The sequence below is a fragment of the Mesoplodon bidens genome, assembly GCF_964165515.1.
Source record: "Mesoplodon bidens genome assembly, chromosome: 19".
NCBI lineage: Eukaryota > Metazoa > Chordata > Mammalia > Artiodactyla > Ziphiidae > Mesoplodon > Mesoplodon bidens.
This window is the reverse complement of record NC_138179.1, coordinates 41,076,649-41,087,035: the sequence shown is the minus strand read 5'-3', so window position 1 is coordinate 41,087,035 and position 10,387 is coordinate 41,076,649. Positions and strand designations below refer to the sequence as shown.

Genomic DNA, 10,387 nt, shown 5'->3' with positions numbered 1-10,387 from the left:
GGGACCCACCTACCTCTCTGCATTTGGGCAAAAGCTAATCTTCTCTTAGTTTTCCTAGCGAAATTCCCTTCCAGAAAGTCTGTTCTCACTCTGCCGGGAGGGGTGCATGGAAGGAATTGACGGCTGAAGGCAGTCAGACAGGCCCCCTCAGCTGCGGGCAATCTGTTGCCTGAAGTCCCAGAAGCTCGAGGTTTTTCCTCTACGTTGTGCTCAGGGCTTCTGATTTGAGGTGAGGCAGCTCATGAGAAGCCTCCCCCTTTTATCGGTGTGTCCGGGGAGCCAGAGTTAGAGCAGAGAACGGTGGGTGGACTCGAGGGACAGTCCCCCCAGGCCTTGGCGGGACCGGGGGCATCTGTACTGCCTCACCCCGACTACCCCTCTCCAGCCGTCACCTGTGTGCCCCATCAAATGAGGGCTGCTTCTCTGGGCTGTTCTGCGCCTCTTCTCCACAGGCTGCAGGTGTGGCAGTACTGCGTACGTCGCCCCAGGTGAGCCCAGGTCACCTAGACGGAGCGGAGTCAGGGTGTCCTCAAAGCTCTCCTGTCACCCACTAGACTGACATTTCGTGATTTCTGCCCACCGAGGGCCAGTCTCCTCTATGATAAATGGCCTTACCAGCACCTCCTTGCGTCACTTTCCTGGGAGGGTCCCCTGGGTGGGAATCTGTGCTGGGCTGCCTTGGCCAGAGTAGCTGGGAGCCCTCTCAGGGCTGGGTGGGGAGAGTCCAGGACCGCCCCCCCCACCCCAAGGTGGAGGCACCGGGGCTCCTGCCCTCCTGCACCTGCACTGGGCTCTTGCACCTGGAGAGACCCTGGCTTCACTTACTGCAATAACCCCATGGGCCTCTCCCTGCCCACGTGTGTCTTCTTCGTTACTGGCAGAGGCTCAACATTACCCGACCCCCGGGCTCTCCAAGCCCAGCCACAGGTGTGCCGGTTCCGCCTTCACTCTGGTTGTCTTCGTGGGCCCCAGAGCCCAGTCTAGAGGCCTCAGTCCCAGTTTCCGCAGCTCAGGCCCGCCTGGCCCGTCTCTACACCTTGGCTCAGGCCATTCCTCTGCCTTCATCTCCCGAGTCCTCCCTCCCCCAAGGCCCCGCTAGTCGCCCACTCCACAAAACCCTCCTGCTGACTGTGATGGCTCCCCCCTGAGCCCCAGGTTGCCTTGCTGGGCCGGCACGGTCACAGGGCCATCAGGGTCCCTTCCCATCTCTTCCACTTGGCTCCTTTAGGCCAATGACCATGTTGTAATAGGGCCTCAACTGCTCTCCCAGGAAGGACACTATATAAGTAACTGCTCATTCAGTCCTCACAACCACGCAGAGGAGGGTGGTGTCATCCCCAGGTTTTGGTTAAGCAAAGTGAGGCCCCGAGTTTGAGTTCTTCAAGGTCCCAAAGCTTGTCCCCCTCACATCCGGTGATGCACTTGGCTGGTTCTCTGAAGGCACGTGAAGGTGATGAGAAGGACCTAGATGCCTCATTGCTGCAGGTTCTCCCACTTCACACCCAACAGCATCACCCCCGGGGGTTCATTAAACCACATTGCTGGGCTCCACCCTTAGAGGAGGTGGGGTGGGGCCTGAGAACTGGCTTTTCTAAGTTCCCAGGTGATGTTGGTGCTGCTGGTCGGGGACCACACGTTGACCCTAAGCTGCTAATTAACAACGTGTGTCACCTTCTTTGGGGCCAGGCTGTTTGCCCTCCCCAAGCTGAGCACGTGTCTCCCGCGTCTCATCACCAGCCCCAGAACAGGGCCTGGCACTTGTTGACAGGCGGATGGGTCATGTGATGCTGGGTGAGTGAGAGAGAGGGACAGCGACAGGAGGAGCTGAACCAGCCAAGACTCCAATGACCACGTGAAGCCCCTGGACTGAGGGCGCCGGGCCAGAGCCGCCCAGATGCCGTGTCCAGGCTGGGAATCCAGCCAGGCGCTGGCCTTCTGCTGCTGGAAGTAGAGCCTCATCAAGCACGTCCTGGGGTTTCTCCTGACCTTCCCTCCTGAGGGCTCTTTAGGCCAGCAATCCTCAACCCTGGCTGCCAGTGAGAGTCACCTGGGAGCTTTAGAAAGTCCAGATGCCTGGCTGCTGGCTGCACCTGGATCAATTACATCAGAATCGTCTGACGGGGCTTCTCAGGAGTTCTCCGAGGCTGAGAACCACAGATTGAGAACCTCTGCAGCCTCGGCACCGGAGGCTTGGGAATCTTGGACGCAGCCCTGCCTTCTTGGGCAGCGGGCTCCGCTACCTCCCGGGGCCCACACTCGGAGTGTCTCATGATGCAGGTCAGATCTGAGCTCTGCCCCTTGCTGACTCATAACGTCTGTGGGTTTCAGTGGTCTCACACGTGAAGGAGGAATTACAGGAGGTTGTGTAGGGTGCCTGCAGTCAGAGCACAGTTAGCCCCCACTGTTTGCTCTCCCTGCGGCCAGGCCTTCCCCTTCCCGCAGGTGGAGGTCTCTGAACTTTTATGATGGTACTACCCAGGGTAAACAATTCCTGAGCACTGCCAATGGATGTGTATTTATAAACTGCATTCATGGGTTACTATACTAACATATTATGCATATTATAAAACATTCAACAAAAATAGAAACTTTTAAGGATTGAGAAAAAATATAAATACAAGTTCCCATATTTTCTGATTGATGCCCTTAGGTGTATGCACCCCACCTTGGGGCACCCTGCTGGAGGGCCCACTGAGAGAGTCGGTGGTCACCAGGGGTCACGAGCGTGGGGCGAGGGGGCAGGAAGTGGGGAGCTGCACACGGGGCCCTGGGGAAGCTCCGGGCGGTGCTGGGGGTCGGTGCTACAGCTCCGAACCGTTGGGGAAGCGGCATCTACGGGCGGGGACCCGGACACCGCGCAACCCGGCGGGATCCTCAAGGGAGGGCTCTGGCCTGGGGGCCCTGGGTCCCGGGGAGCCCGGGCACGGGAATCCGGGGCAGAAGGATCTCGGGCGCGAACCTCGGGAGTGAGGGGACTCAGGCCCCAGAGAGTCGCCGGAGCCCGGCTCCGGCAGCAGCCGCGACAGGTCATCCACCAGGTGCCACTTCTCCTGCACTTGCTGGGGCGGAAGCGGGGAGCGAGCGGCCGATTTACGAGCGACGCCACCTCTCACCAGCGGCCGCGGGAGAAGCGGCCGACCTCGCAGTAGCAGCTCCGAGGCCCCGCCCTACCAGTTTTCCCCTCCCCGCCCCCGCTACGGCCCCGCCCCACCAATCTCCCGCCCCAGCCCAAGGCCTCGCCCCGTCAGGTCCCGCCCCAGCCTGGCCAGAGACCACGCCCCCACCAGAGTTTCACCTCCTACCTCCTCCCAAGCCCACACTCCCGTTAAACTGGGTCCCCAAGCCTAGAGCCACATTCCTGTTGCCTGGTTCCCGGCCGGAGGCACCGGTTCCCTCCCTCCACCTTCCCCGCTTTTATCCGCGGCCTGAGGACACACTCCCGACAGGGTCTTGCCCGCAGTCCGGGACCCCTCCCCAGTCCGGCGGACACTCACCCACACCAGTTGCTTCCGGAGCCCCCGGATGGCCCTCGCGCTGGCCTGGGACTGGGAGACGCACACGGTCAGGACAAGGCTTTGGATAGACGGGGATGCTAGGTCAGTCAGCCCTCTACTTCCTCCTTCCCCACCCCAGTCTCTTAAAAACCACCTCCCGGGGTCTTCTCTCTTCCAGGTTCCTAGACACCGCTTTCTCTCTCCTCTCCTTCCTCCCACTGGTCGCTCAGCCCCTCTCCTCTAAACGGCAGTAAGAATAACAACCGCGGCAGGCCAACAGCGTGTCTGCACCAGGCAACGTGCTTCCCCAGTGGTCACTTAAAGTGCCCGCTTTACAGGTGAGGGCCTTCAGGGGCTGCCCAGGGGCACAGGGCAACCCCCAGGCCACTTGCCCTTGGGCCCCTGGCTCCCTGCGACCTTGGGCTCTCCTTGTCTGGCCCCCAGATCCCATGAGACTGGCTGGGGGTGCCCCCTCCCTCGGTCCCTGCTGCCCTGAAAGGCACCTGAGCAGGATGAGGAGGGGGAAGCTGAAGGCGTGGGAGCCCAGGTAGTGGAGGATGCGCTGGCTAGCGGGTGGGAGCCGGAGGGCCACCAGCTCTGGGACCACCTGCCAGGGGGCTGAGTAGTTGGTGAAGAGGCCACAGTCCCAGGAGGAACGGATGCTGGGGAGAGACCAGCAGAGGAGGGCCGGTGTCAGCTCTCGGGTGACGAGCTGCTGGCCCGGCAGCCTCAGCCCCTCTGCTCCCCTCACCTGCTGACCACATAGCCCAGGGGCACAGCGGCCAGGAGCAGGCCCAGGATAAGCACCAGCTGGAAGAAGAAGATGGAGCTGGAGGCGCGGAATGGCCGAGGGGACGCCCTGGAGTTCCTCAGCAGGGTGTACTAGGGAGCGAGCAAGGACACAGGGGCCGTCAGCGCAGTGTGCAGATGGGAGGTGCCCAGCGGGGCAGCAGCAGGAGGTGCCCACACAGGTGCGGCCCTGCTCCCTCCCAGCCCCTGAGCCCTCACCTTCTTGATGTAGAAGGTGAGGAAGATGAAGATGCTGTTGAGCAGGGGCAGCAGAAGAGGCCCATCCAGGTGACTGTCTGTCCCTCCACGATGTCCAGCACGTTCTTGGGCAGTAGGAACTCCTCCCGGTCCAGCCAGGCCCAGAACCGGCCCGAGAACCGATCCACCAGCAGCCTGGGGGAGGGGAATGCACAGGTACCCACCACCCAGAAGTGTGTGGACCTCGTTGGTCCTGGCTGGGGACCATAACACACTCACATGGAAACATGCATGTAGAACTGCTCACCCCTGGCTGTGGCCACTGGCAACCCCCAGACATGCCCACTCCACCCCTGTAGTGTCCCCACGTGGCTCACCTCCTAGGCAGGCTGACAAGGAAGGTGAAGGCCACCGTGAGGAGGAAGTTGAAGATGCTGAGTTTGTACAGCTCCTCCCCCACCGAGTTCTCCCAGCACTGGTCAGAGGGGGCATCTGTCACTACCCTCGGTCCCCAACCGCCCCTCACCCACCCGTTGGGGACTCTGTGGTCTAGGAGCCTTGCCTGGAGTCTGATATGATGCTAAGTTAAAACCCGGGCCTGGAATAAGATTTGAGCAGACAAAGCCCACAGTCTGGGCGGCCTCTCTGCACAGCGCAGAATGTGATGTGAATGGCGCCCCCTGGAGGCGACTGCTGGGTGGGCAACTCTGCCCACAGCCTCTCACAAAGGTGAGACCCTGAGAAGGACGAGGAGATCAAAGAGGTGGGGCTTTGCAGAGGACAGGAGGGACAGGCCCTGATGGAGTCACCGGCCACCTGGTAGTCACATGCGTTGTAGCCGTAGGACTCACAGCTGGTCTTGTTTCTGCCGATGCACAGCACAGTCTGGCCCAGCGAGAAGGAGAACATTCCCAGGCTGGCCAGCTTCAGCACCACACACCTGGGGGTTAGGGGAGGGGGTGGGGGCTGTGTCAGGGGAGGAGCCCAGGTACACGGCACATCTACTCCGGACACAGGTGTGGCTGACATCTGCATGAGCTCAAGTCTCTCCCGGGCCCAGCCCCCTCGAAACCCAGAGCCCAGCCTCCTTCCAAACTGCTCCATCCGTGGCAATGTTTCCCAAAGTGCGTTCCCTAGAATCTTGGTCTCCAGATGATTCACAGGAGAAAGGTTCTGTTTACATCGGTTTGGGAAACACGGCACAGTCCAGCCATCCTCCCCCCACACCCAGCTTGGAGATTCACAGGCACATACGTGCTTTTATATCATTAATGCAGGTGAGATCTCTCTTCTAAGGCCTATTAATGCCCTAGTCCATTTACACTGTCCATATATCACAAACACGTGCATGCATACTCCTGAATAATATGTAACTGGATCACACAGGTAGGGTGGCCTAACCCCAAACGATTGCCTGCACGTTATATCAGAGTGTGGACTTTCTTTCTTTCTTTCTTTTTTTTTTTTTACTTTTTGTCCGTACTCCGCGGCATGTGGGATCTTAGTGCCCCAACCAGGGATCGAACCCGCGTCCCCTGCATTGGAAGCACGGAGTCTTAACCACTGGACCGCCAGGGAAGTCCCATGCAGTGTGGACTTTCAAGGCTGATGCACGGACAGAGCCTGGCTGGGAACAGTGGTTCTTGTGTTGAGGAAGGCAGGGGTGGGTGGGGGCTTATTTTTATCTTTCATCCTTTTGAACATTTTGAATTTTTTTTTTTTTTACCACGTGCACGTGCTATTACCCATTCCAAAAATAAAATTTCAAACCAAACACGATCTACCTCGGAGGTACGCAGAATGGGATCCAGACAGCTTCTGTGCCAGGGAAGCCCAAGGAAAAGCAGACCCTGCCAAGTGAGGGGTGGGTGGCAGACGGAAAGAGAACCTGGGCTGGAGCTGGTGTGTGGGGGGTCCTGTGGGTGGGTGGGTCCAAGGCAGGACCCGAGTCCTGGGAGAGGAGACAGAGCAGAGCCTGGGGGCGGAGGACGGCTTGAGTTTGAACTTGAGTTTGAACCTGCACCCAGCAGGCATGGGGAGCCTCCCTTGGCCAAGGCGCTTGACCCTTTCAAACCTCAGTGTCCTCATCTATCCAGTGGCAATGAGGATGGTCCTAACTTCACAGGTCACGTGAGGGTGTCAAGGTGAGGGGTGTAAACGCTCGGGGCACATGGGAGGGAGCTGTGTTCCTAGGTGGGTGACTGTGGTACCCGACGTGCCCTGGCAAAAACAGTCACTGGCTTGCTTTGGATGGTGGGGACTGGAGAACCTTAGACTGGGGCCCCCCAGACTGTGTGTGGGAGCAGCTGCCTGCCTTCCCTTGCACGGGACCCCTGATGCCAGGTGATAACCAAGACAGGCGGCAGGACACAGCCCTTCCATGCCCTCCACCTTCCGTCCCACCTGTCACCCCCCAGGTGTCACTCACCAGATAAGGGTGAGGTTGACCTCAGTGTTGGGAGGGTAGTTTTCCAGCTGGACCAGGAAAACAAACAGCAGGGGACCCAGAAAGTTGACCAGGGCGATGACCCCAGGGGGCAGGTACTGGAGCAGCAGAAACAGGGACTCCTGTGGGGAAAAGCGGATAAGGGGGTGCCGCGGGTTGGAGGGCCCCCAGCGGCTCCCCCACCCCCTACGACCCCCTCAAGTGTAACTCTGGTGCAGGCCCGGAATCTGGAAGCCCACGGATTATTCCCAGTGGCAGCATGGCAGCAGGGGGTATCCACAGGTAGAGCCTGTCTGACCTGGCTATGACCTTGGGCAAATTGCTTTAACCTCTGTGAGCCTCGGTTTCCTCTTCTGCAAAGTGGGACCATCCCGTCTCCTCCCCCAGGTCTGGCCAGGATTAAATAAATGCATGTCAGTCGCCTGGCACCTCCTTGTTGTCCTGCGAGTACTTGGTGGCCCAGAAGATAGCACTGATGGCCCCAGCCACCAGGAGCCCGATGAGGATGTTGACCCGCAGGTAGGTGAGCAGGTGGCAGGCCCTCTGAGCCCGGGTCTGATGCTGCACCATCAGCAAGTGACGCCCCTCCTCCAGCTCCACCTGTCATGGGGGCAGGGGCAGGGGCACAGGCGGGTTAGGGCTGGCCCAGGTGGAAGGGGAGGGGGCTGGCAAACAGCCCCAGGTCAGTGTGCATGGGGAGAAAGGCTGCCAGGCTCTAGGCAAGGTTGGGGTGACGCTGAGGCGGGGACACACGGGCTGGTTTTACCTAGAGGACCCCCAGAGTACCGTGCAGGTGAGTGCTCACACCCAGACACGGCACAGCCCCCGCCTCCAGCTGGAAAACCGTGTGCGCACACACACACACAGACACGCTCCCACACTCAAGCCACACACTCATACACACAGTCTCACGTGCTCTGACACTCGTTCACACTCACATCTCACACTCATGCACGTCCTGACACGCACCTTGAACTCGTTGCTGATCTCATGCTTCTTGATGTTGGCTGCCTCCTGCCCCTGGATGCAGAAGTCCCAGGAAGAGAAGACCTTGGCGCTGAGAGGTGACCTGTAGTCCTGGCCCAGGAACATCTTCTGTGGCAGCCCCTTCACCATCCTGGAGGGGGCAGGAGGCCAGGGCTCAGCCTCGGCTCGGCTCTGATCTGGGGTGGGAAGTCCCAGGCAGCCCTAGGTGCAGCCTTTGGCCTCGGCCTGGGTGGGGGGGTGGGGACACAGGAGCGGTGGTCCCGCTCCTGAGGTCTGCAGCTGGGGACGCAGAGTTCCGGCCCTGGAACCTCCATTGGCAGGGACTCCCTGCCAGCTTGGGGGTACCACGCCAAGGAAGGGTGATCAGGGAAGACCCCCTGGAAAGGGGTGGAGGCAGGGGCCCTGCTCTCACCGCCGTAGAATCTCACAGAAGCAGAGGAGGAGGCAGGCCAGCGGGCTCAGGAAGTAGGCCAGGCGGATGCTGTACATTGAGCTGCTCTCAGGCCCCGCTCGGTACGCGCCGTAAAAGAGATAGGTGTTATTGAGGGCCTGGGGATGTCAGACGATGACACCTGAGCCAGGCTGTGTGCTAAGTGTTTTCTTGCTGTTAACACATTAGCCCTCACAGTAACCCCATCAGGTAGGGAATAAGAGTATCCCCATTTCACAGAGGCTCAGAAGGGTTGGGCAACTTGCCTAAGGACACACAGCTTGGAAGAAGAGCCAGGACTGGAACACGGGGGCCTGCATGGTAACCACCCAGTGGCTTCCAGGGATGAGGGTAGGGTGGTGCTTATCCCAGAATCCTGGACACTTTTTCCCTTCTTGTCCTTCAAACCCCCGCCCCAGCTGGGCTCTGAGGGCCATGGGCACATGTCCATGGGCCTGGGCTGTGCACAGTGGCCTCAGCCTCTCTCTGACCCCACTACTGACCCAGCCAGCCTGTTTGCGGAGGACCGTCTCCCTAGAAGCCAACGTGCCCTTGGAGGGGTGAGGGTCCTCTTAGACTGGGGTTCCCTGAGGCTAGATCACCAGGTCCCCCAGCCTCTCTGGTCCACAGCCAGTACAGACCCACTCACCCTGCCGGTTAAAACATTCCAAAGTAGATTGTTGAACTTGGGAACACCAGTCTGGGGTTGGTGGCCACCAGGACACTGGAGGGCTGTCGAGGAGGGAGAGGGGTCCAATAGGGAAGGGTCCCAAAGGCATAGGTGAGACTCTACCCCTCTCACTCCATAGCCTCCAACCTCAGAAGGCCTAAGCAGGGTCCTGAGGGCATGTCAGGAGGCCTGTCATGCAACAGGCGAGATCGAGTAGAACCTCAGGGCTGGACCCAAGCAGGACGATGCCCAGGGTTTGGACACAGAGGTTTGGGGCTGTCCCAGTGGACCAGGCCCCCCAGGGTTCAGGTGGGCTCGGGGGGCACTGTTCCCTCCATGGGCCAGGCACTCACTGAAGTTCAGAGCAGGTCCTCTGTCAGGGGGGCGGAGCCAGGTCAGGGGCAGCAGGACGAAGCTGGTGGTCAGAAGTAGGGTCAGCAGGTTAAGCAGCAGCAGGAAGCGAAGAAAGATGAAGTAGGACTGGATTCCGGTGCCAAAGAGGCCTGCGGGGAACAGCAGGTGGGTCAGGAGGCGCCGAGCCGTGGGCCCAGCTGATAATCTGAGGGCTGTGGGGCGTGGGTGACTAGCCTCACAGGGACCTCAGTGTAACGGCCAGTTCTGGAGGCTGGCCTAGCAGTACCTCTAACAGCCACCAGGGGTGCCATCATCCATAAAGGTTTGAAGGGTGGCTCTGGGGGCAGAGGGGATGTGTGAGGAAGGTGGGGTGGGTTGGTGGGGGTGGAGGGGTGCAGTGGCAAGGGGGATAATGCCCTCCTCTGGTTTCTAAACTGGACATTGAGACTCCAGAGAGGGGAGGCAGGAGGTGGGGATTGGGGTTCGGGTCCTACCCCCGATCTCGTAGAGAGCCCCCTCCCAGAGCCCACAGCCCCGGGCCAGCCGCCGTGCTGCCTCCCCCAGGCGCCGTCCTGCAGTCTGCTGCCTGTGACGCCACTGTTGCCAGCATGAGGTCTTCACCCCCTCGGGCTCCCGCAGCTGCCTGGGATGGAGTGGTGATGAGAGGGGTCCCTGAGTCACCCAGCATGCCCACCTGGCCAGGCAGAGCAGTGCCCTGGGCCAGGGAGTCTTCCCACTGCTGGTGATTTCCACCCCCCCATCCAACAGGTGCATCCTCTCCCCACCCCCACTGCTCCTCCTCCGCTGTGTTCAGCAGGGTGCCCGGGCACCCACCGGATGAAGCGCTTGTCCACCATGGCGTAGGGCAGCACCCGCAGAGGTTCCTGGGAGGAGCACAGCCGCTCCATCTCCTGCTCCCACAGCTCCTAGCCCGCCGGCTCAGGTTCTGGCTCCCCTGGGGCCTGCACCGACCACTGCCTCAGCATCTCTGTGATGGGGTTGAAGTTGGGGTTGTAACG

At 60.3% G+C, this 10,387-nt stretch overlaps 1 protein-coding gene across 1 annotated transcript; it reads right to left on the bottom strand.

Moving 5' to 3' along the window:
- Positions 1 to 2,696: 2,696 nt before the first annotated feature.
- TMC8 (transmembrane channel like 8) lies at positions 2,697 to 10,354 on the bottom strand (the record flags this gene model as incomplete). Its single annotated transcript, XM_081219816.1, is given in 17 exon segments — positions 2,697 to 3,059; positions 3,495 to 3,573; positions 3,998 to 4,156; positions 4,246 to 4,376; positions 4,503 to 4,555; positions 4,558 to 4,676; positions 4,859 to 4,956; positions 5,298 to 5,421; positions 6,910 to 7,049; positions 7,357 to 7,527; positions 7,897 to 8,044; positions 8,327 to 8,463; positions 8,994 to 9,076; positions 9,368 to 9,517; positions 9,863 to 10,011; positions 10,203 to 10,294; positions 10,298 to 10,354. Coding segments are annotated over 17 exon segments (2,148 nt in total). The 3' UTR covers positions 2,697 to 2,801.
- Positions 10,355 to 10,387: the final 33 nt, after the last annotated feature.